Raw genomic sequence first — 26,196 nt, 5'->3', positions numbered from 1 at the left:
CTGCAGGTGATTGACGTGTGGGGTTGAGTCTTTAATTAAATGCATCATGTGCCCGTCAGAAGAAAAGAAAGTTCAACTTGCTGGTGGGGTCGTCATCCTGAGCATCACTTCAAGAGCTCTTTCCCATGGGAGGGGAGTGACCTTCTCTAAAGCTGGGCCAAAATCCTTCTGAGGCTTCCCGGCGCTGTTCCTGAGCCCTGCATCTGACAGTGTGGGGTTGGTGTGCAGACCTGGCCGCTGGACCACACGCTGACAGTCAGCGCTGGGTTGACCCTTAATGAGCACCAGCTCGGTGGTTCTCAACCCTGGCATCCGTTACAATCACCTGTTCAGCTTTTTAGAAACACCCACGTCTGGGCCTCACCACCGTCCAATTAAATAAAATCTTGGAGAGTGGCACCCAGGCCAGGGTACTTGGGAAAAGCTCTGCCAGAGCTAAAGTGTGGCCAGGGCTGAGATCAAGTCCAACCCCCTCTTCTCCAGGTGGGGAAACTGAGGCTCCGAGAGAAGGGACTTGCCTCCCAGGTGGTAAGGAGCTCTGAGGCTGGTGGAATGCAAACCTTCTCCATCCCTCTGACAACCCGCAGCTCCAAAGATGGGGGTGCAATTTGAGGGCCTGGCTCGGGAAAGGGAGGTGGGTGGCACTGGGGAGACCCAGAGCCAAAGGCTGGGGGGAGAAGATGTGAGAAGATGACATCATCCCTGTCCCAGCCAGGGGCTTGGGGTATAGTGAGAGGGGCGCAAGACTCAACCTCATTTTACCTTTTAAAAAAACGTGGGAGAGTGTAAGGCCTTTCTAGTAAAGGCGTAATCGGGGGCCAGCTGTGTTGGTGTCACCAAGGAGCTTGTTAGAAAGACTCTCAGGGCCGCCCCAGACCTACTGACTCAGAGTCTGCATTTTAACAAGATCCCCAGGCGATTCGTATGCACATTCAAATGTGAGAAGCCTCTAGTAATGACCTTGGGATGAAAGCTACAACACTTACATTCTTTGTACGTGACCCTGGGGACATTCCTCTACCCTCAGAGCTGGAAGGACCGGAGATGGGGAGCAAACTGCTCAAGTACACACAGCAGAAGAGTGGCGGAGCTCCTAGAAGCAAGGGCAAGGCTTCTAGTCCAGTGTATTTCCCTCAGCTGTGTGGCCTCCTTGCAGGGGGGCAGGGGCACTGGGGTGCTGCAGATATAACAAATACCCTGAGATGCCTCTAAGTTCTTCTTTTGATATGTCATTTTGTTCCAGCAGATTCGTTGCTAGAAATCGCATCTCCTATCAGTAAAACTTGGGGATTTGGTTCCAGTCCCGTGTCTTTGTGATCTAAAAAAATAACAAAGATGTCGAAACAAAAGTTGGTGCCAAGGAAAAGAAGTCATCTGAACTAGAAGGAGAAGAATGATGTGCCTACCTTCTCCTCCTCCGCCTCCTCACTTGTTCTTGGCAGAGTGCTGGGCAAGCCTGTGCCTGCTGTGTCTGTGCGTGCATTCATGTGTGTGCATGTGTTATGGGCGTGCAAGAGTGTGCCTTGCATACATGCATGCTGTGTCTGCATACATGCATGTGTGTGTAAGGGGGCATCCATGCAGGCAGGTTGTGTGGATGCACGCATGCGAACATTAGTATGTCTCTGTGTGTGTGAGCGTGCGTGGTTGTGAATGCATGTGTGTTCCTGTGTGTGTATGGTGTGTATTTGTGTGTGTGCATATATGTGTGGTGGGAGACGTGTGCATGCCAGGGTGCCACGAGCCTGAATGTGTGTTCCTGTGTCAGTGTGAATACAAGTGTCTGAGTGTGCAAGCACGCATGTGAGCCGGTGTGTGTGAGCGTGTGCTATATGCGCTGTGTGCGCGTGTGTGTTCATGTGTATATGTGTGAATCTGTATGCCTGTGTGTGCATGGCGGCACGTGCCCGCATGTTCATGTGTGTGTGTGCGTGTGTGTTAGGTGGTGTGGAACATTAGGGGATTCAAAGGCTGCATTTGGGAGGTGGAGGGGAATCAGAAAGCCCAAGATGTCCTTGACATTCAAGGGTTTAGCATGCAATTTGGTCTCATTTCAAGTGATCCAAAGGTCCATGGCTTGCAATGTTTTTTTAAAAAAATTTTAACAGTTTATATTTTTAATGGGGCAAAAAATGTCAGCAGGGAACTGAGCTAATGAGCGAGCCTAGCCTGGCCACCTGGTGATAAACACTGTTCCTTTCAGGAAAATGGTCTCAAAAGAATTCCAACTGCTAGTGCTAATCATGGAAAGAAGGATGAAGACGTCTGAAGCATGATTGGCTTTTAGTCTGAAAAAAATGGAAGCAGGAAGTGGATTAAAGAGAGGAGAGGGGAACTCAGCCCTGGCTTAGATCTGCGGCTTCATATGAACGCACAATAGGATGCTCTCAGTGGAAACCAGGAGAAGTGATTCCCCACCCAGTTCTAGGGAGCCGCTCAACTGAACGAGGACTCAAGGCTGGCTGATCAGCGATGGAACGCACGTCAATAACTGCAGACGTGGCTCCAGTCCTGACTTTACAGGACTAAACAGTGCGCTGTCATACAGCGGTTTCACGTTCCAACGACACTTTGCTCCTCTTTGGAAGGACAGTTTATGCTGGGACAGTATTTCCCAGTGTGGAATTCATAAAGATCTCTTGTCTTATTTCTTGTGAATGTCAAGGGCCCACAGTAATTATAAGCATCAAAAAAAAAAAAAAATGGGGGGAGGGAGTTGGGTGGAGTCAAACGTATAAATGGATGAAAATTATTAGTAATAATATTTTAATGGCTCATCTATATCGAGGGCTGATGATATGGCAGGCACTGAGCTAAGAACTTTGATATTAAATATAATTACACTTATATTAAGTAGAATAATATGATTCTCCACCTCCAGGAAGTTCTTCCCTGTAAAATTCTATAAATCCTTAAGAGGCAGCTATAATTGTTACCTCCTTTGAGAAACCTTTCCTTCTGTCATCAGCAATTACTTCCCTTGCAGCACACCCCCTTCCCTGTGTGTCCTCCCCACCCCCCAAGATTCCCTGAGAGCCTTATTCATCTGCCCCCAGCTCCTAGGGCTGGTCTGGGGACACAGAGAGCTCCGTGTTTGTGGAGTGAATATTCATTGTCAAATGGGCTTTTTCATTTTAGTTGTCTCTGTGAATTCCACGCCCCACGCTCCTGGACTGCAGCCATCCTCTCTGCTTCTTACTCATTTTGGATAAAATTGATTCGGGCTTTTCTTCTTGAGGTTTAATTTCTTATAAAAACATTAGAGAGCTGAGAGTGTTCTCTCTTGGGGGCCAGCCTCCATCCCCATCAGGTAGCCATCAGGATGCTGATTGTTCTGGAAGGCAAGAAAAGGCTTTCAGGCAGCTCTCTCCATCCATCGCGGGCTCGGCTCTCCTCCCCGCCCTCTCCTCCGCGGTCATCCTCTCTCTTGATTGAAGCCACTGCCTCCCCCTGTGTCCTGGATCTCCGCCCTCCCCATGTCTCCAGAGACCCCTCTCCAGCAATAAACCCTTCCTCCTCTTCTGTGCTGTCATCCTCCTTCTCTTCTGGATCTTTCTCAAGAGCATTTCAACAAGTTCCAGCCTCTCCATCTTCAAAAATGGTAATAATACTAACAACGGTCCCCTGGAACCCCTTGTCTCCTTCTAGTTTCTCTTCCATTTTCCAGCCATGCTTATTCAAAAATTTAAAGAAAGAGAAAAAGGTACCCTCGCTATTGGCTCGTCACCCCCTCCATTCACACGCGGTCTGTCCTTTAGCTGGGCTTCTTCCAGTGTCTTGTGGATGCCCATCAGCCCCTTCATGGCAGCTTTGACACTGACACCCATCTATCCCTTTTCGAACCTTCCTGGTCCCCGGCTGCCAAGACCCACACTCTGGTTTTCCACCTACCTCTCCTCTCTCCCTCTGCCTTCCTCCACTCTCTGTCTTTTCCTAAACCCTGGTGTTCCTCTGGGTCCTCTTTTTACTGCCTGGTCTGTCTAGTCTACACTCTCCCAAGGCTGGCATGACCCTCAGGTCCACCACTCAAGGCTGGACTTCTCTCCTAAGATTCAGACCCTCCCCTGCTGGTCCCTTTGCACTTGAAGTTCCCACGGGTGCCTCAAACTCCCACTACTCAAACTCAACCCATCCTATTCATCCTGTGCCCGTGCTCATGGCCTTCCAACCTGCACCCTGTCCTGATGGCGTCCCCACTTTGGAGACTGGCACCACTTACCATCCAGCTGCCCAAATGCCAATCCTGAGACCTGCCTTCGGCTCTCCACCCAACGCAACACCCCACAGCTGGCTTGGGAGCCCATGTCTTCAGTTCTACAACCTCGAATCCACCCTCTCTTCACCATCCCCTCTCACGCCCCTCCAACACATTCCCTGAAGCCAGAGTGGGCTTCCTAATGTGTAGCTGATCAGGCCTCTCTTCATTCCTCCCTTGGCTCCTGATATATTTATTGAAGACCTACTGTGTGCCAGGCACTGTGTTACTCTGGGAGGACCTGTGCATTAGTCTTGTGTAGTTCCCACTCTAGCGGAAGAGACGTACAATAAACATACGCATTGTTATAAAGCAGAAACTAACACACCATTGTAAAGCAATTATACTCCAATAAAGATGTAAAAAAAAAAAGAATAAACATACACATTATCAAGAGTCAAGCGATGATCAATGTTATCAGGAAAGATGAAGCAGAAAAAGAGGGTGAAAAGTGATGGATTAGGAGGGGATCTTAGGGCAGGAAGTCAGGAGAAGCTTCTCTGAGCAGAGATAATGAATGAAGGGACCAAGTGAGCCAGTGGGGATTGTAGAGGAAGCACATTCCAGGTGGAGATAACTGCAAGTGCAAAGATCCTGTGGCAGCCTGGTGGGCATTTAGGGTATTTCAAGGAATAGTGGATCTGCGACTTTCCTGGTGGTCCAGTGGTTAAGACTCCATGCTCCCAATGCAGGGGGCCCGGGTTCGATCCCTGGTCAGGGAACTAGATCCCGCATGCTGCAACTAAAGATCCTGCATGCCACAACGAGGACCTGGTGCCCCCAAATAAATAAATAAATATCCTTTTAAAAAAAGGAACAGTGGGTTTTGCCCTCTGTGCCCCAGCCGCATCGAGCTCTAGTCCCTTGCATCCCTCATCCTCCTGGTTAGCTTGTATTAATCCATTAGGTTCAACTCCAGCATCATCTCCCCCAGAGAGGCCAGTCCAGAACCTTACCCAGGCAGGGATGGGGCATCCACAGCCCCTAACGTAGCACATGACAGACTACATTGCAATCGCTGCTATGAGCTGTTTTCTCGTTCTCTGTAGAGCAAGGACCACGTCTGATTCATTTCTGTGCCCTGAGACCCGGGCTGTGAAGAGGGGTTAGGTGAATGTTTTAAATATGTATTGCTGCTAACAAACCCCTCCAACTTTAGTGGCATAAAATCACAACTACTTGCTTCTGCTGTCAGATCCTGTGGTCAGGAATTTGGACACACCATGGTGGGAATGGCTTCTCTCTGCTCCGTTATGTCCGGAAGACTGGGATGGCTGGGGCGGGAGCCACCTGAAGGCTCCCGTCTGCACATGTCTGGCCTTCAGGCTGGGCTCAGCTGGAACTGTGTCCAGAACGTCCCCACACACAGCCTCTCCATGTGGATCGGGCTTCTCACTGCACAGCAGCTGAGTTCTGAAAGGGAGCATCCTGAGAGCAAGAGAAGGTTCCAAGAAAACCAGGCAGAGCCGCATGGCCTTTTCTGAGCTGGCCTTAGAAGCCACAGAGCATCACTCCAGCATACGCCATTGGTGGAAGAGTCAGAAGCTCATCCAGATGAAGAGGAGGGGACATAGACCCTACCTCTTGGAGAGAGGTATGTCAAAGAATTGGGGGACCATGTCTTAAAATCCTACAGTGAACACATGTCAAATGATTGAAGTTTGCACCCCTTTTACAAATTGCCAAGTGCTTTCGTGTACACCTTTTTGTGTGGTCTTCCCTGAGATTCAGGGATGAGGGAACAGAGATGCAGAGGAGTGATGTGTCCAAGGCTGGTTCATAGAAGGCACACAGCCAGAGCTGATGCTGTAGGGCAGGGAGCACATTGGGAGTGTGCCCACCCCAGAGCATAGGTGTGGTGGATTGTCATGTTCGCAGTCCTTCACGCCTTCCCTGTGTTAGAACATATATGCAAGCCCTTTGCCACCCCCTGGAGTGGACAGAGTACTTCCCCACCCCATGGGTTGTGGGTTGGCTGTATGACTTGCTTTGGCCAATGAAGTATGGGAGAAGTGAGAGTGTGTCAGCTCCAGGCCGAGGTCTCAGGAGACTTCTCATGATTCCATCCTTTTGTATTCCAGTGATTCATCATAGAAGTGCATACCTTGGGTAGCTGCGGGCTCTTCGGCCTGGGTGGGGTGGTCCTAGAACAAACATATGGAACAGACCAGAAACTACCTGGTAGCCTGGAGCCAGGGTGAGGTGAGGGTGGCAGTTGCCTCGGGTGCAAAAATTTAAGGAGACGCCAATAATAACTCAGGGCTCAAGCTAACTAATATTTAATGTAATATTTTAAAAAATAAAAAGTAATGCAAAAAATCCACTGCTGTAGACTGAATGTCTGTGTCCCCCCAGCCCCAAAATTCATATGTTAAAACCCAAACTCCAGGACTTCCCTGGTGGTGCAGTGGTTAAGAATCCGCCTGCCAATGCAGGGGACACAGGTTCGAGCCCTGGTCCAGGAAGATACCACATGCCGTGGAGCAACTAAGCCCATGCGCCACAACTACTGAGCCTGTGTTCTAGAGCCCGTGAGCCACAACTACTGAAGCCCGCACACCTAGAGCCCGTGCTCTGCAACAAGAGAGGCCACCGCCATGAGAAGCCGGTGCACCGCAACGAAGAGTAGCCCCCGCTCGCCGCAACTAGAGAAAGCCTGCGCACAGCAATGAAGACCCAACACAGCCCAAAATAAAAACAACTAAATTAATTAATTTAAAAAAACAGGAAATTAACACTGATATATTAAAAAAGAAACAAAAAAAAAAACCCCTAACCTCCAATGTGCCGGTATTTGGAGGTGGGGTTTTGGGGAGTTAGTTAGGTCATGAGGGTGGAGCCCCTATGAATGGGATTAGTGCTCTTATAGAAGAGACCCTAGAGAGCTCCCTTGCCTCTTCTGCTATGTGACGACACAGTGAAAAGATGGCCATCTATGTAAAAGTAAGCAGACCAGACACTGAAGCTGCTGGTGCCTTCATCCTGAACTTTGTAGCCTCCAGAACTGTGAAAAAATATATGTTTGTTGTTTATAAGCCAGTTTCTGTTATCAATATGTAATTTGTTTATAAGCCAATTTATGATGTAATATGGGCACATTGTTAAGAAGCAGTTTATGGTACTTTTACTATAGCAGCCTAAATGGAATAAGACATCACAATGAACACAATATCAAAATTTTAAATTAACACAGGATCAGTATTGAAGTCAAGACCAGCAATGTCCAGCCTAAACCACTCAAATTGCAACTGACCTGGAGTCCGGTAAGCATAAGAAGAAATGTTTGTTGTGAACCACTGAATTTGGGGGTAGTTTGTTACACAGCATTACTGCAGTGAAAGCTGACCAATACAAAATTAATTTGCTTAAGGACACTCAACCTGAAAATAGCAGAGCTGAGATTTGGATGTGAAAGTCTCAGACCAGAGTCTATGATATTAACTATTAAAATGCTCTGCCTCTCTTGTTGAGACACACAGTAAGGTGTGCGTCCAGGATACCTGGGCTGGTTCAGTCCTTGCACTGGGCTCTGACTCAATTCTCTGTTCAGTGTTCTGTTTCCTGGATGAGATCGGAGCCCCTCCCTGAGTGTCATTCCCCTGCCCCCTTTTACCTGGTGGATGACCCTGGCCCTCTCCCCTTCTTTTTGGTTGAGACCCAGCAATATTGACCTCAGATTCTAAAGCAAGATGCCAAACCAAAGGCAACATTTTCAACGTTGGTGACCAAGAACCAGCTACTTGATGCTCATACTTCTCACCTACGTCAAAGATATGAGTCAGTAGTAAGAAGATTTCTTGGGAAATTTTTGGAGAGCACTGTGGTGTTCTTGTGAGAGTGTCTGCCCTCATCTCAAGCCTCAAGTGCTTGACGCACGTCCCTGTAGCTGAGGGCTCTGTGGACAACTGTCCTTGCCTGATAAACCTAACGGGTGATAGACCATCTGGGTTAGAGGCTAAAGACACTTACTGAACTCAGGTCAACTTATACTCAAGCTAATTGAGGCAAGTCATGTGAGTTTCATGTGGAGCAGATGTGGGATAACCATGAGAGAATGCTGGTAAGGGATGTCTTCAGCCCTGTCCAAGAGAGCCTCCTGTAAGGACAAGAGGCCTCAGCACAGGGAATCCACAGATGCCGGAACATTCCTAGGGGCTGCAGAAGGACTAAGCTGGCACTCCAAACAGAGATGCACAGAACTGCATCAGGACACCCACAGGTGAAAGATTCCCAGTGACGGCAGGATGGTTTCTGAAAAATCTACATAATTACCCCCGAGATTTTAGTACCATCATTAAACATTTCCCAAGCTCTGAGCGTGACACAGTCTTACCACAATACCATGGTACCCACAAGTAGAAATGTCCCTGTCCCACTGACCTCCTCTCCCCCAGCCTCCTCCCTGACCCACCTCCCAAGAACGGAGGAGAGAGAAACTGGAATTAGCTAAAAGGGAAGACGGAGAGTGAAAAAAGAGGAGAACATGCCCACCCTTCTCTTCCCCAAATTCTAGCTTTTTGCGCACAGCAGAACTCAGCTGGGGGAAGGTCTTTCCTTTGAATGAAGACAGAAATGTCAGTCATCACATGGCCAGAGATTTTTAACTGAGGCTGTATTGCCATCTGAAGTGCCTCTGGTATAGATAAGAAAAGTCTTGGGACAGTCCCAGTTCTCATGGAGGGATGGGGAAAGCAAAACCCAGAGCCACTTGAAAGAAACAGTGGGAGGTCAGAGCTGCTTTCTGATCACGTCTACTGAGTGGAGCTTGTTGGAAGTCGGGTTGAATGTGAGTCCTGAGGTCCAGACCTGCTGCTTGAGGGTGGCTTCATGGGGACAGTTAGCTGGCCAGCCAGTCAACCCTCCTCTTCTTCCACGAGTCACCATTGGGTACGGGGCCACCTAGCAAGGAACTGTGTTTCCCAGCCCTTCTCATAGGTAGGTTTGGTTACATGACTGAGTCTTGACAGTGGAAAGTGAGCGGAAGGGATGTGTCCAGGGCCCTGAAAACAGCAGATGTGCAGTGTCTGCACTCTCTTCCCTTCCCTTTCTGGCTGAACCTGAATGTGGCAGTGGCTTTGAACTTGCAGATGTGACATGGTCCTAGAGATACAGGAGCCTGAGACCTGGATGCCTGAATGATCAGGTGGAACAGAGCCATACTCTGGCCTAGCATGCTCACCTTGGGCTTCTCCATGAGAGAGAAGTCAAGTTCTCCTCCGGCTACAGTGGCTGCGCCCTTGGCTATGAGTGGCAGGGCATCTCACTCCCTGTGAATGACACTTGCCCAAGTTCTCTGAACCATGTTCAGACATCACACCCCAAACTGCTGGCTTCCCCCTCCAGAGAGCAGCTCCTAGCTGGCTCAGTTACGAAAGCTCTGGGGAGAAAACATGCTTTGCAATCAGTGGTGAATTCTAGCCCAGCTCTGCCACTTAACAGCTGTACAATCTGGGGCATGTGCCTGTACCTCTCTGAGCCTCATTTCCCTCATGTGGGGATTCATAATCCTTCCTCATAGCTTTGCCTCGAGGATGCAACAAGAGGCTGCAGGAACAGGCCGAGCCCAGCAGAGCCCCAACTGGCCTCCCATCAGCCCCCACCAAGCCTGGATGCAGGCTGCAGTTTTTCTTTGGAATAAGTGACAGGTTCAGGGAGGCGGAACAGAACAAGTACTTAGAGTTCATAGCTCAGAATTCTCTGAAATCAGATTCCCAACGCTCCCTTCCTAGGCTGGGAATTAAGCTGGCTGTCCTGGGCTTATCTCTGAATGGTCTCCCCATGAGGGGAATTTTCCTGCAATCTTATTCCACCCTCCATGCCAGGGCTATTTGTCAGGGGCATCTTCCTCCTCTGCCCCAGCTTTCTGCTTGTTAACCCCATTCCAGGGCCAATCTGTGGGATGCACGGGGTGGGGCTGGGGCCGGGGCTGGAGCAAACGTGTTCTGTTTAGTAACGATCAGAATGTTGTGGGTTATGGAGTAGGAATATTAATTCCTTTTCGCAGAGAACATAAGGCTGTAAGGGGCTGTTCGTGTGCTGTCTGGTCCAGCTGTCCTCCTCCCCACCTCCCACTTAGAGATGAAGAAACTGAAGCCTGGGAGAAGACAGGACTTGTTCACAGCCCCACGTGGAGGAATGGCATGGCAGAGGTGCCCCGGCTCCGATGCCCCGTGGAAGGCTTGCATGGAAGGTGCGCCCAGCTACCTCTCCGTTTAGCCCTTCTTAGGGTGCAGTTCTGACCTGCAATGCAGAAGGGAATGTTCACCTCCACATCTCACATTTACAGAAACCAGGACTGGGAGAGCATCAGGGTGACTCGTCTCCCACTTTGACCTTCTCTGTCTGGCATGGGCAAAGGATGGGAGGGAAGCTGGGCTCCCAACTAGGCAGAGGTCGAGAGCTCTCCCAGGCTCACCTGGTTTTCCTCCACCATAGCCAAGCTCACCTTGCTTTGTGAATGTCCGCACAAGGGTCTCTCCCTCTGGATCATGAGCCCTCGGCAGGCAGAGACCTTGTCCGCCTTCTCTCTGAACCTCCCTGCTCAGTGGTATTTGCTGACTGATCAAAAGCACAGACCTGTCTCCATCTCCCAGATGCAAAATCCTTTCCTCACTCACACGGAGCTCAGACGACCTCTGGTTTCAAGTCCCCGATCTGCCCGTTCACCAGCTGTGCCTTCTTGGACAAGGTATTGAGCTCTCTGAGCTTAATTCCCCACCACAAGAAGGGGTGACAGGGCTTCCTTGGTGGCGCAGTGGTTGAGAGTCCGCCTGCCGATGCAGGGGACACGGGTTCGTGCCCCGGTCTGGGAAGATCCCACATGCCATGGAGCGGCTGGGCCCGTGAGCCATGGCCGCTGAGCCTGCGCCTCTGGAGCCTGTGCTCCGCAACGGGAGAGGCCACAACAGCGAGAGGCCCGCGTACCGCAAAAAAAAAAAAAAAAAAAAATTAAAAAAAAAAAAAAAAAAAAAAAGAAGGGGTGACTATGAGGAGCATGTTTCTTACGGGGCTGGAAGATACGAAGATGGAGCGAGACTAAGGGTGTCGATCACGCAGCAGGTGTGTGGCTGATTCCCTTACCTTCCTTCCGCCGAGGGAGAACCTCGGTCCAAGGCGCCATGTTCGGGGTTGCGTGGGGACAAGACCTTCTCCCTCCACCTCCACCTGCCATTCCCCTCCCATGTCCTATCTCATTTCACACAAGGGCACACTGTGCTTGTCCAGTGTTTACCATCCAGAAAGTTATATGTTGTATCAACCATACATAGACATGGGCCGTGTCCTGATCTCAACGGTTGACAGTCCAAGCAGGGAGGCTGCCCATTGCTGACATTCAGGGCGGGGTAACACTTTATGGTGAGGTGTTCAGCATCGTCCCTGGTCTCTACCCACCAGGTGCTAATAGCATGCCGCCCCCCTCCCCAGGTTTTTTTTTTTTTTTTTTTTTTTTGCAGTACGCGGGCCTCTCACCGTTGTGGCCTCTCCTGTTGCGGAGCACAGGCTCCGGACGCGCAGGCTCAGCGGCCGTGGCTTACGGGTCCAGCCGCTCCGCGGCATGTGGGATCTTCCCGGACCGGGGCACAAACCCGTGTCTCCTGCATTGGCAGGCGGACTCTCAACCACTGCTCCACCAGGGAAGCCCCCCCCCCCCAGTTTTGACAATCAAAACTGTTTCTAGATGTTGCCAAATGTTCTCTGGGTGGTTCTGGAAGCCACCCAGAACTTGGTCATATGGTGACCCCAAAGGGCTAATGGTCCACGAGGAGGCTTCTCCTGTCTGACCTGGCCACTCCTCCAAAGGGACATGAACAACTCAGCATACACCCCTCAGAGGGCCCAGGAGGGCCAGGGGTTTTATTCCCCCCACCCTCCACATACTTAACCTTGAAGGCTGACTCAGTGCTGACATGCAGGGCAAGGGCACCAGGCAGGTGCAATTCGGGGATGGAAAGGTCAGCTTTGGTTGGAGGAAGAGCCACATCTCTTCTTGGAAATACAGAAAATACACATGGTCAAGGACACGGCTTAGAAACAAACCCACTTTAATTGAGAGTGTACACAGAGATGGGGGAAGCAGGGGTGTGACTGAGTGAGACCAGGCCACACACCTGTCCTGGCCAAGGTACTCGGTCTGCTTAGACGGTTCAAGCTGGGGGCAGGTGTGGGCACAGAAGCAGGGTCAGAGCGGCTGCCTTGAGCAGCAGGGGCCAGGGTGGGGTGGGGGTGTGCAGAGCTGAGGCCAGGGCACGTTTATGTCTGTGTGTTCATGTGTATGTACATGTATATACGTGGGCACAATGTACACAGAACCTACAGGAGCCCTCAAAGGCAGATTTAGGGACAGGGTCAGGGAGACAACACCTCAAATCCCTGAAGGCCCCAGGGGCTCAGGCAGCATCAGGAGAGGGGCACACCATGGTGCGTGCTGAATGCCAGACCTAACCCTGCTTCTGCCACTCATAGGCTTGCTGTGTGACCTGGAGCAAGTTACTTACCCTCTCTGGGCCTCAGATTCACTAGATGATCACTAAGGTTCCTTGTGGCCCTGAACTTCAATAGTTTCAAGGAGGTTTAAAATATAAAATGTATTTTTTAACAGCTGATGACAAGAGCCTTTGGTCCACGGGTTCAAATCTCACCACGCCTGGTACCCAGCACAACCCAATCACAGGCACCAGGAAAAGGCCCACTGGGATTCCTAGCTGCCTCTCCCGGGCTCAGCTCTGGCTCCCAGCTGCTCTTCCACGCCTGCCAACAGCTGTGTGTACAGAGGCAGTGGGGCAGCAGGGGTGGGCAGCGGCCAGGCGGGGGATGGGAAAGAGGCCAGAGCCGGGGAGGCTTGGTCTCGGGGGCGTAAAGTGCATCGCTCACCCTCTTTGTTTCCTAGCACAGGGTGGACCCAGCACCCAGCAGGCGCTCAATAAATGCTTGAGGAACCAGCACAGTAGAGGACAGCCTGGTTCCAGGTGGAGCTGCGTCCGGAAGTAGCCGGGAGGCGGAGCTGGGGCATGTCACTTTGCCCTCTGAGTCTCAGCCACCCCCTCTGGGAAATGGAGGCAAGAGGAGAAGCTGCCCCCGCAGGCCTGCCCCGCCTGTGTGAGTGTGAACGGTGAAGCTTGGTAGAGGGCAGCGTCCAGCTGCAGACAGGCCACAGAAGCCCCATCTGGAATGTGGGACAAAGGTGTCCCCAGTGGAGGCAGCGGATCTGAACTGTGGGGGGGGGGCCTTGCCAACGAGGGGTCACTAGGCTTTTACAGTACAGCGATTTCCATTCCTACTGGGAACACGACCTAACAGCTGCAACAACAAAGCATAACCAGCAGACGAGAGGAACCTGGGAGAAGAGTCTGAGGAAGGCGGTCCAAGAGACGGACATGGGCCAGGCGACGTAACCACGCCCCCTTCGAACACACACCCGTGGCTCAATGTCGGGGGCAGCTGAGGGACAAGTTGGGGGGCAGGGGATAGAACCAGCTGAGCCACAGGGTAAGCGTTTCAGGATGGGGTGGGAGGAGACTCCCAGCTGCCTCCTAAACCAAGCTGGGTCTTCCACCAGGACAGTGGAGCCCTCTCCCAGCTGGCTCTGGGTATCATTTTCACCTGGGATGTTCCAGGAGTCTCCATCGGATGCAGGGCTCCTGGCCCCTCTGGCCCCTCAAGCAAGCTCTGACTGGGTCCTGGCATAAGTTCAGATGTCACCCAACCTTGCCTCTTGTCCTGCAGGGATTCCCCTCCCAACCCATGGAGAAGCTGAAACCAAGAGGGAGTGGCGGAAAGGGGGAATCAGAGGGAAGTGGTTGAAGGCAGGAGACTGCTCAGAGGCTGGAGGCTGGGGGCCTCCAGTCTGGCGCCAAAGGTCTTAGAACATGACTGCTGTTGGGGTCTCATGGGGGGGGATGCGGGCAGCGGGCACCCGGGGCCACAGCCCCCCCACCATAAGGCACCGCCCAAGCCCCACCCCAGCGTCCCTCCTGCTCACTGGATGGTGCATTTGTCCCGCTCGCGGGCCTGGCCCTCCCGGAGGACCTTGGCCTTGATGTATTTGAGGTCACTGTTGACGCTGGGGCGGCGGGCAAAGGGCGAGACCATGCCGTAGGCGTCCATGTCCTTGACTCGGCGCATGCAGAAGGGCCTGGGGTGGAAGGCGTCCCCGTACTGCACGGAGATCTTGCGGTGCAGGGCGGGGCTCATCTCGTGCGGCAGCTTGGCCATGCTGAAGAGCACGTAGAACATCTCGTCCACGTTGGTGTTCTTCTTGGCCGACACCTCGAAGTAGGCACAGTTCCCGTCGCCCGACACCAGCAGCTCGGCCTCGGTGGTGGGCACCTGGCGGCACAGCTCGCCGTGGTCGCTCTTGTTGCCGCAGATGACCATGGGCAGCTCTGCCACTTCCTTGGTCTTGTTCTTCAGGCAGGACTTGACCTCCAGGATCTGCTTCTGGAGGCGCTTGACCTCGTCGAAGGATTCGCGATTATCCAGACTGAACACCAGGATGAAAACGTCGCCTGTGGGGAGAGGAACCCCAAGTGGTGAGTTCACAGGCACCTCCTGACCGCACCACCCACCCCTCACCCCTCCCCGCTCCCCGACTTGACCTTCACAGTGACTCTAGCGGGGAACTGCTATTATTCCCCCCATTTTCCAGAGCAGGAGACTGAGGCCCAGAAGGTTAAATCCCTTGTCACAGAGCTAATACATGGCACAGCCTGGTTCAAACACAATGAATCAGCCCTACATTTCTTGGCAGGGCTGGAGACAGGGTGAGTGATTTGTGAGCTTGTGTGGACTGTGTTAGAATAATAAGAAATACAGGGGCTTCCCTGGTGGTGCAGTGGTTGAGAGTCCGCCTGCCGATGCAGGGGACACGGGTTCGTGCCCCAGTCCGGGAAGATCCCACATGCCACGGAGCGGCTGGGCCCGTGAGCCATGGTCGCTGAGCCTGCGCGTCCGTAGCCTGTGCTCCCCAACGGGAGAGGACACAACAGTGAGAGGCCCGCGTACCGCAAAAAAAAAAAGAAATACAGTTTGCACAAGAGCAGGGGTCTTGCTGTTCAGCGCGCATCCCCAGGGCCTGGAATAGCCCCCGATGCAATAGTTGGAACGCAGAGTTACCTCTTGCCCCCTCCACTCACTGGCCACACGGCCTTCAGCGGGTCATACCACCTCTGTAAACCTCAGTTTCCCCACCTGTCCCATGCAGGATACTTTTGAAGGTTTGATGAGATAATGAATGGAGAGTGACATGTGCTCAGTGATCTTGGGTCTCAAAAGGAAAATGAGAACAAGCACCTGCGAGAGTCGCGTGGGTTCCCACTTGACTCCTCACGGAACATGTGTGAGGGAGAGTTCATTACTTTCATGTGTTGGGTGAGCCAACTGGGGCTCAGAGAGGGTGAGCAACCAGCCCAAGATCACACAGCTCAGGGGTGGCTAGGCCGAGATGTGGACCCAATTCTGTCCTCACCTGGCTGGTCCTGGCACACACAGGTGTCCTCTGATTCTTGAATAAATCACGGATGAACAAGTGAACACGCACCTCCGAGGCCCACGCTACCCCTGCTACAACTTGCTGCATCCCTCAGCGCAGGTCTTTGAAACAGGGATGATGGGGAGGTGGCAGGGGAGGCAGGGAGGGTGAGAGAGGGCTGGTGCCTCCACCCCGACTTCCACATCTCACTACAGTGATCACAATCTCACACTCAAAGTACCTTTTGCACTTTGACTTAAACTCTTGAGAACCTGTGGGGAGACGTTAAGAGCCCTGTTTTATAAGCAACCGAGGCTCACAGGTGCCTGGGACTGGCCCAGGCTCTCGAGAGGAGAAGCAAGTGATGCCAGCTTCTGGTAGCACTGCTGCTTCCTTCCTCTGGACCCCCGGGGCACGCCATTTGTCCCCCCAGAATAGCACACGCCACATTCAGGACCACGTTCCAGCCAATGACGCTCTCTGGAGCAGAGGGAGATGTCGTCACGGCGCACAGTGGGTGTTCATAAAGCTGGTCGTGTGGACGGGGTGGGACGGGATGGAGGACGGTGTGGGCCGTTTAGAAAGGCACTTGCAAGGCAGCGCTGGCCTGGCGACGGTTTCTGCTTAGGCTGCCAAACCCATCCCGTTAAGGCTAATGCTGGGCCCCTGAGGACTCTGCAGCCTTGACATATCCAGATAGAAGACTGTGATGCCAAGCTTCAGAGTCGCCTGGCTGGCAGCTGGAAGGAGAGCTGGCGGCAGAATTAATGGCTTTCAGAATTTGCTGTGTACCAGCACCAGGTTGGAAAATGAGGCACGGGCTGGTGAGTGAAAAAAGCGGGCAGCAGGCAGATGTGCTTGGAATATGTGCACGTAAAAATGAGACGAAAATACTCTCCATTACGGGGACACAAATGTGAATGTCAAAGTGTTCATGGGGGGCCTGGAAGACTGATGGGGTGGCTACCTCGGGGGAGGGGGCAGGAGCCTGCGGTTGGGGGCATGGGGCAAGGGGGCTTTTTAGCCTTATCTGTATGTTTAGAGGAGGGTGTGTTTGTGTGTTATTTGTGTAATTAAAAATTAACTTTGGAAATACGCATGTGGTCCCTCTCCACATCTACTCTCTCCCTCCGTTAGCCTTATTTCTGTTGGTGGGCACCCAGTCCCCTCCCCACGGCCGGGAGAGCAACATCCTTGCAATCTCCATCGAGTCCTGGAAATGCCCCCAACACAATCTCCTGCAGTCCTCGAAGCCACCCTGGGAGGAAGCAAGGTTATGCCCATTGTGCAGCTGGGAAGACTGAGATCCAGATGTATGGTCACACATCTAAGCCATCAAGCGGTAGAGCCAGGACTGGAACCCAGGTCAACCCAGGCTCCTTCTGCCCACACACTCCCTCTCCAAAATGTGGGGTGGGACAGTCTGAGTGTGATCTGGGTCACATGGTCAGCGAGGACAGCCGGAAGAGGAAGCTGTCTATCCAGGGCACTCAGGGAGGAGTCTTGACCGGGCCGTGGGGAGAGGAGTGGGCATGGCTAGGGTTTCTTGGTGTAGAAGTATCTCGATTTGTGGGGTTGTTTTAGTGATGGCTGGGGGGTTACTTGCTCATTTCTTCCCTTCATCGCCGCCCAGCAGTGGCAGGTGCAGGGTTTAGGAAATGGGCCTGCATAGCCCATTGCAGGCATACTGCAAATGTAGGTTTAAGACCCATAATTCTTGAGCACTTACCTTCCAATCACCAAGCACTTTTCCTATATTAACTCATTTAAATTCTCACAAAGACCTTTGGAATGGGTGCTAATGTGATGCCAACTTACAGATGAGAAAACTGAGGCACAAAGAGATAAAGTCATTCGCTCAGAGGGACAAAACCAGGAAGCAGTGGAACCAGGATTCGGACCCAGGCAGACCAGTTTCTGGACCTGTCCTCTTAGCTACCACACAAAACTGCTTGAGCGATGAAAATCATAGCCCAGCCTGACATCTCTACCTGGCCCCTTAGTCTCCCACAATCTCCTCCCTCCCCACCACTCCCAGCCGGGCCAAGAGGCTACAGGATAGCCCAGTGGTAAAGCATGAGAGCCAGACTGTCATTTACCCGCTGTGCTATCTATCACCTGGAGTAACTCAACCTCTCTGGGCCTCAGTTTCTCCAGTTGTAAAATGGAGGCAAATACCTGTCTCCTAGGTTAGCTGTGAGGGTTAAATAAATACATGCCAAGCTCTAGAAACAGGCCCAGGCACATAGCTCTTGGTAAGTGTTAGCTATTGCCATGGCCGTTACCGTGATTATTACCGAGTTCCCAGCACCCGCAGGTCCCCACCAGCCCCTCTGGCTGATCACTGCCTGGGTCCGGCCCCTGCCTCTCTGAGAGGTGGAAAAGCCCTGCATTGTTAATAGATCAGAGCCCGACAGACTGACCCCGGGCCCTGGAGCTCTGCTGGGTCACCCCCGCAGAAGGAAGGCAGCAGCCCCTCTGTTCCCTGGGGAGGTAAAGCCCCAGTGCAGAGTCTATCAGCTCCTGATCTGGAAGGCAGTGCCAGCAGCCATGAGCAATCGATCCAGAGTCAGACAGAATGGAACTGGGGACCTGGCTCCATCCTTTGCTCGGGAAGCAGCAACACCTCTCTGACCCTCACAGTGCTAAGGGGGCTCGTCGTGAGCTTCATCTCAGATAGGCAAGTGCCTTGCAAACTGTAAAGTACCGAGCACACACGCTCACATACTCAAGCACCTGTGCCCACCCCTGGCACCCACCTGTGAGGATGGAGAGCCTGCGCATGGCAGGGAAGGGGTGATTGCCAGACGTGTCCAGGATGTCCAGCTGGTACATGTCGCCGCGGATGTTGTAGACCTTCCGGTGGAAGTCCTCGATGGTGGGCGTGTACTGGTCCTCGAAGCGGCCGTTGAGGAAGCGAGAGACGATGGAGCTCTTGCCCACCCGCGAGGCGCCCAGCACCACCATGCGGTACGAGTTCTTGGCGGGCACACTGAGTGTGCAGTTCCCACTGGACAAGGTCTTCATCATGGTTCGGGGCTGCGGCAGAGAGCCGGGAGCCGGCGTCAGGAGGCCCGAGGCCCGGCCTCGCAGCCCTTGCTGGAAGCCTTGGCCTCCCCTGCCGGCTACCTGTCTGGTCTCAGTTTTCTGTCTGTACAATGGGAACACTGGACCGGGCTCTTTCTAAAGGCCTTGGAGTTCTGCCTGCTTATCCTTGTCTTGTTTCTTTCTTTCCTCCTTCATTCATCCACCCATTCACTCGTTCACTCACCCTTGCATTCATTCACCCCTTATTTATTTGTTTGTTTATTTGTTTGTTTATTTATTTATACAGCATGGGACTGCCGGGGCTTGACTCCTCGATTTACCACTAACTTGCTACTGCTCTTGGGTAAGGAGCTTAACTTCCCCAGGAGTCACTTTTCTCATCAGAACTTCCTACAGGAGCCTCTTGGGCTTGTGGGAGAGGCCGAAATGGATCCAAGCTCCAAACCCCAATTAAAGATAAGTAACCTCCAGGGGCTCCATCAGGCCCACCCAAAGGCCATTCACAGCCCAGCCACCCTCGTTTCCTATCTCAGCAGCTGCCAGAATCCCCCCCGGAACCCCTAGTGAGCTTGAGCTCTGCTGGACCTGCCTCCAGCTCTCAGCTCATGCTAGCCCCTCCCCCAGAGCACCCTCTTCCCTTCATCAGGGTCTGGCTCAAATGCCACCTCCTCTCTGAAGGCTTCTCTGCCTCCTGCCAAACCCAGCAGGAAGCCACCCACCCATCTAGAGAAGACGAGCTACAAATGGGTGCAGGCCTGCTGAAATACAGATCTCCTCTGCCCTCAGCAGGCTGCCACACAGGGTGGTGCAGGTGTGCCACTGCGCAAGGCCCCAGGCTGGGTGGGAAAGTGGGAGGCCGTCTTATCTGGAGTTCATCTGCTCAGAGAAGGCACCTTTTCTCAATCTGCACAAAGGGCTGTGGTGCTAACTATGACGGGTCCCCACCCCGTGATGCCCCAGGTCAGCAGCCTAGAGAGCCTCATTCATTTACCCCCTGGCACTCTCCGACATCATAAATGTCTACATCTGCCATGATGCTAAGAGACTTCAGGTGGAGACACCTCTTGTGTGTGAGGTTTCTGGCACACGACCTGTTCAGGGCGTTCTCCTTGCCTGACTGAGAAGCGCGTGCAGTAAAGCGGCTCTCAAAAAGACCTTTATAAAAGCTCTGATGGGTAGCATTTGTCAATTTCCATGAATACTCTCACCATGGCTGATGCCAAGCTACCAAGATGATCTCAATGAATGAATTGCAAAGGGACGCACACAATAAGCCGGCTCAGCCCACCGCTGACCCGGGCTTGGAGCCATGACAACAATCACCAGTAACCAAGCCCTGCAGTGTGCCAAGCACTGTGCTAAGTATAGAACGATAATAACAGCTGACGTTTATTTTGCAGTTAATATATGCAGAGCGCTCCAAGTGCTGAATGCGTACTAACCTGCTTCATCCTTCAGGAACCCCAGAAGGTAGATGGTTACCCCAATTTACAGATGAGGAAACTGAAGCACAGAGAAGTTTAGTACCTTGCTCATGGTTACACAGCCAGTAACCAGCCAAGAAGGGATTCGACCCCAGGCGGTCTACCCCCTGCCATGGAGTACCCTCACCACCTCCCTGTGAAGTACGTATTCCCTTCCCTGTTTCACAAATAAGGACCTGATGCTTAAAAGTCTACTTGACTGGCCCATTTAGTTAATAAGGAAGCCAGGATGGTGACTCCAAGCCTACGACCTCTACATCCCCCGCACAATTCATGCCTGAAGCTGACTTCAAATTTATCCCACAGGATTTCAGTGCCATGTACACAGCAGGTGCTCAGTAAATGATCTGTGAATGAATGAAGCAAATGGCTCTACCTTTGGAGCTCATTCAAAGCCTCCTTCTGGGGCCTTCGCCCTCCACCTGCACCCTGTCTAGCTGGCCCGGGGGCTGCACTGAGGAGGGTCTCAGTGCCCTGAGCACACCCCTGAGTGGGCAGCAGGGGAGAGAGGGCTGCAAGCCAACAGCACTGAATTTTTTCAGTCTCTTCCTGGCCTGGGAGAGCCAGGCTGCGTGAACCTTCAACGGATGTGGGCTGCTGGGGGAAGAGGTCCCATACCAGGACGGCCCCCTCCACAAGTCCCTCTGCAGGGAGCTTGGATCTGCTGGTGGTCACTTCTGTCTACACAGAGAGGGAAGGAGGCCAGTAGCCCCCAGGGACAGTGTATCCCCTGCCCCAGCCTCTAGCCCAGAGCTCCTGGTATAGACGTGCTAACATCGGCGACTGAATGGGCCTGAGGAAGTCAGAGAGAGGAGGCATGGGGTCAGGAGAGGGCAAAGAAGGAGAAAAAAAAAAAAAAATCTGTGGCTTTCCTCTCTGAGAGAAGACTGCGAGTCTTCACATGGCCCCAGCCACGTGGGGCTGTGTGAAACACCCAGACACCTGGCCGTCAGGTGACAGCACCTCCCACCCCTGCATTTTTCTTCCCTTCTCCTCCCCCAGAGGAGGCACTATGGGCAGCGCTGTAGGCACAGCTTCTCTCCTCCACCGCTGTCTGCTCCCTTCTCTCCATCCTCAGCTAGGCTGACCCTACGGTGAGGAGTTCAAAGGGCCCTTTGAGAATGCAGATTTCCCCCTGGAGGCCCAGAGAGTGGTTAGTGGGGGCCACTAGCAGCACAGGTACCCAAATGCAAGTTCTGTGACTCATCCCAGGGAGGCAGAAGGGCCTGGAGCAGAGATGGCGGGGCCATGCTGGGAGAGTGGTCAGCACAGCTGGGCAGGCCTCCATCATGCTGGGTGCTTTACGTGCCTTATTTCAATGACTTCACAACACTCCCATGAGAGGGGACCACCATCAACCCACTGGACCAATGGGGGACACTGGAGGTCGCAGAGGCTGAGTCACTTGCCCCAGTTCACACAGATGACTGGCCAGGACAGGATTAGAATCAGGCTCTTGGCTCCAAAATTGGGGCTCTTACCTCTATAAAAACCCACCCCCTGGCCAAAATCAATCTTTTTCAAAACAAAGTCTGACTCACTAAAGCCTCAGCTGGGGTCAGGCGGGGGGAATGACCCCAGAAGCCTATTCTAATTCCCTCTCTCTCTTGCTGCAGAGAGCTGGGGTCAGGCACCCTGCCCAGGACTCCCCCAAACCTTGTCCAGCCAGCTCCCAGCAAATGCATCTGTGCATTCACCCCATTCTTCTTCCTCAAGCCCCTCTCCCAGGGCCTGCCTGGAAGATGGAGGGGTCACAGGGGCAGGAACAGCAGGATAAGAGTCTGGCCGCACCCTCCTCCTTGTGGTACCCTGAGCCCTCCCTGCCTCCCTCCCACAAACCCCAAGCCTCCTCCATTAGCACACATCCCAGCCTCTCTGGGCACACATGCATTCACTGGCCTCCATGCCCACACTGAGGGTAGTCCTGCGGGCTTTGCAAAGCCAATCTCACCACCCTTGACACAGCTCAGGGTGGTAGGGAGCAGGCAGACCGGCTCTGCCTCTCACCAGCCCAGCCACCCTGGGCAAATGACTGGGCCTAGTGGGGCTGGTCATCTCTTAAATGGTAGAAACAAACCCAGTGGCCCTCAGAGCTCAGTGAGAAGCCAAGAGGCCCACACAGCTCCTAGCACCCAGCAAGCAGTTTCCTTTCTTTGTGGCACTTCCTCTTGGCAGTCAAGGGGCTGCCTGGAGCGGTCAGGTGGGGAGGGACTGGAGTGCAGGCAGAGGACTTGGGGGACCCCATCTTGTCTCTCTGATGCCAGGGGAAGCCTGAATATGAGCTGCTGAGCAGGCTGCCCCTTCCCAGCCCGGCCTCCCACCTCCCATGAGGTCCTGGACAACACCCTTCATCATCCTCCCAGGGCCAGGGGCAAGGGGAGGAGAGAGGGCCCTGCAGAGGTACCTGGGAGCCTTCTGGCCAGCTGATGACAGGAAACCCTTCTTGGGAAGCGGATCGCCCAGGAAACTCACTCCTTGCACCTACTACCCCCAAAGCTCATGCAACTCTGAACAGGGAAGGCGTTCCGTAATCTTCCCTCCTCAGAGGAGGTCCTCACCAAGGCCACCACCAACTGGTCCCATCCCAGCCCCACCCTCAGCCAGGTTTGCAGGCTGCAGCTGGCTTAGGAAGGGGAGGGGCTATGTTTGGGGTAGGGAAGTGCCTCTTCCTCTCTGAGCCTCTGTTTCCTTATATTCAAATCGGCTGTTACTCCAGATCTCTTAAATGGAAGGCTTCTAGCACCAAATCTGGCACATAGGAGAAACGCAGTAAGTCTTTCTTTCCTGGAATAAACACCCAGCCTGACACATAGTAGATGCTCAACTAATTTCATTTTCTCTAGATAAGTGAAGTTGCCGGATGATCATAACAGGCGCTCAATCAGTTTAACTTTCCCTAGTCCTGTAAAGCTTCACCTAGCCTTCCGCTGACAAGCTTCAAACCTTTCTTCCCGGCTTCCCCGCTTCCCCAGTTCTGTTGGCGTGTCTCCCTCCTACCTGGGAATGGCGGGCCGGGCCTCTGGCGCGGCTCGGAGGGATGCCTGCAAGCGCCTGGAGGTGCGGGGAACCGCCTTGCTCTCCGGCCGCCGAGCCTTCCAGAGTCTTTGGCGGCTCCCGGGTCACTCCGCCGGGCTCCTCCTCTGCGCGGCTCGCGGCGCCAGGCTGGGCGCGGCCGGGCGAGGGGACACGGGGAGCCGGTGCCCCATGAGTGGGTTCCGAGGGCTCGGCGGGGCCCGGGCGCTGGGCGGGCTCCGGCTCGCTGCCGCCGGCCCTGCCCTGCCCGGACCCGGGGGACTCCTGCTGAGCCAGGTGCCCGGAGGCGTGGGGACGTCTGACCCCGGGGTCCCTGCCTGGGGCTCCGGGCTTGGGGGAGAGGGGAAAAGGAGCAACTCCGGGTCCTTAGAGACTCCTGGAGGGTCCTTTGGAGGTGACTGTAGGTGCGTGCGTATGTGCGTGTCCCGGGTGGGCGAACCTATCCGACCGCCTATGCCACCTACTCCGCCCGCCCCAAAGGGGATCGCTCGGGTGGGGGGGTGCCTGCCCGGCTCGGCCGCGGCCTCCTCCTCTGCCCGCAGCTGTGCAGCTCCCCCGGCGCCGAGGGACGGCTCCTTTCTCCCTGCAACGCGACGCCAGCAGCTGAAGGAGGAGCTGGGCGCTCGGCTCCGCGCGCGTGTGTGGGAGGGGGCCTTAAACGCCGCCCTAAGGTTTCGCAGCTCCAAGTTAGCCTTACACAGGCTCCTCCTCCCACTTCACCCGCTCTGGACCCCAGGGGAGGTGAACTTTCTGCGGGGCCCTGGCTCTTCCCTCCTTCCCTCTCCTGGAGGCGAACGCCCCTCTTCCTCCCGCAGGGCAAGGTCAGTGGTCCCTCCGAAAAGTGATCGGAGCCCAGGCTCCTAATGGCGGCCCCAGCGGCAGAAGCCCAGCTCAGGCCTGGGCACCCTCCGCCGCCCCTGCGAGCGGTTCTCCGTGGACCCGTCGCGCGGCTCGCACTCGCCCCCTCCGCAGCCTGCAAGCAGCCTGTCCCGCCACCCGGCGCCCGCCTCTGCCTCCCCTAGCCCGCTCACCCGCCTTCGCCCGGCGCCCCGCCCCCGGTACTGCGCTCGGCCAATGACGACGGGCCCTGCTGCCTGGCCCCGCCCCATAGCCCCGCCCGCGGCCGCCCTGGCACCTCAGTCTGCCGCTCCGCGTGCCCGGGCTCGTGGGGCCAGGGCGCTGGTGGGGGCGGCCGGGGGCGCGGGGAGCGCGCGGGGAGCGGAAGGCGGTGCGGGCCTCGGAGGCTGACGTCTGTGCACGCACTCACGCGCACCGCGCCGGCCGCAGGTGACCCCCGAGGGAATCTAGCCCCTCGCGCCCGGTCTGGCTGCAGCCCGCTCGCAAGGCTCCCGCGCCCTCCTCCTTCGCCGAAATCCCCAGGGGCCCTCCCGGGCACCCATTCTGCCCACCCGAGCCTCTGCCTCCCTCCCGAGGTCTCCGGGCCTGCAGGACCCCGCGGGATGACACATGGGCCGCGCACGTGCGGTCAGGAGGGGCCGCGGAGTCACCTTGGCCTCAGCGCTCCTGAATGGAGGTCTGTGCAGCATGCAGGTCTGAGGGAGCACCGTAGAGAGAGCCCTGCTGGGGAAGTCCTGGCTGCCCTTGGGCAGCACCTCTCTCCCTTCCCTTCTCCCCACCTTGAACCAGGGCAGACATCCGTCATTATTACTTAGTATTTTCCAAGACCCACTCCTCCCCCCTGCCCCAAACACGTTTTTTAAAGAATTGTTATATCACTGCCTTAAATGGGAAACCAGTATCACTTGCCATAAATAGAAGGTAAGAGCAAAAATAAGAACAAGGGAAACAAACCAAGGTTATTAAATTCTAGCAGGAAATTGGCCTGCCGAGGCTTAAGATGTGCCCTCAGTGAAAAAGGGAGGTGGGCCAGCTTTAGAGAGGTGTTAAAGACCTTTTAGCTCCCAACAGAGACTTTCTCCTTCAGTGTTATCAGGAGGCTGAAAAGAGAATGTTCTCACTGTGTGATGTGGTACAGGGACACTGAAGGGATGCAATTCTCTGTCTGTCCAACCATCGTTTGGATCAGCCAGGAAACTGTCCCTCACTTCCAGAACCCTGAACATGGGGGATGTCTGCCAATCTGCCCCCAGACCTATTCTCCCACCTCATGATAGTCAGTGGATCTGGGGGGGCACCAAGCTGAGGGTCCAGCTCCGCTGGGTGAGAGATTGGTGTACAGTCTGCCTCTGTGTCCGCTCAAATCTCTGGCCTTGGGCCAGTCATGGAAATTCCCTGGGCCTTGGTTATGTCATCTATAAAATGGGTGTGCTATGCTAGGTCCACAGAGTGACAGAAGTGCTAAGATGGTCTTGGACTTCGATGATAGAAAATGGCTTGTTCTGCTTGTCCCTGCGTGGTCTTAAGAAGTTAATCAGAGAAGATGGGGCAGATGGAGGTGGAGGGACTAGGTAGAGGACTCCATGCTTATACTTCTTGACTGATTAGTCCCCTAACCGGAGGACGTGCAATATCCAGGCGTCAGACAGGCTTAAGGGAAGTGCCCAAGGTCAGCCAGGCGGCAAGTGGCAGGATCCCAGCCCAGTGATCTTTCCTTGTCCAGACTTTGCTTCTAGGAACTGGCTTCAGCCTAGGAGGGTTTGTGCTCAGCTTGATGCACAGGGGCTGTGAGCCTTGAGCTGGCTGTGAACTTGGCAGCAGGAGGCAGGCAGGGTGGGATGCTTCACCTGGAAAGCTGGGGTCAGTAGGACTTAGGTCCCTGGGCCAGTTCCTCCACACCCACCCTGGAAACATGGCAGGCAGCCAGCTCTGAGCTGGCTCAGGAACCCATTACCTGCTGCTTCAGCTGAGTTCTCTATCCTGAGTGGGTCATGCTCCACTGACCGTGTCCCCATCTTGAGGGGAGCTGTGTATATGGAGACCCACCTGCC

The 26,196-nt window shown here is 54.2% G+C and overlaps 1 protein-coding gene across 1 annotated transcript; it reads right to left on the bottom strand.

Moving 5' to 3' along the window:
• Positions 1–14,230: 14,230 nt before the first annotated feature.
• Positions 14,231–18,752, bottom strand: RASD2 (RASD family member 2; the record flags this gene model as incomplete). The annotated part of the gene is made up of 2 exons (XM_082634996.1): positions 14,231–14,760; positions 18,482–18,752. The coding sequence occupies 2 exons, from the start codon at positions 18,750–18,752 to the stop codon at positions 14,231–14,233; spliced, it is 801 nt and encodes a 266-aa protein (XP_082491122.1).
• Between the last annotated feature and the right edge of the window lie 7,444 nt (positions 18,753–26,196).

This window comes from Mesoplodon mirus (assembly GCF_964341445.2).
Source record: "Mesoplodon mirus genome assembly, chromosome: 11".
Lineage (NCBI taxonomy): Eukaryota > Metazoa > Chordata > Mammalia > Artiodactyla > Ziphiidae > Mesoplodon > Mesoplodon mirus.
This window is presented reverse-complemented; position numbering and strand designations above follow the sequence as displayed.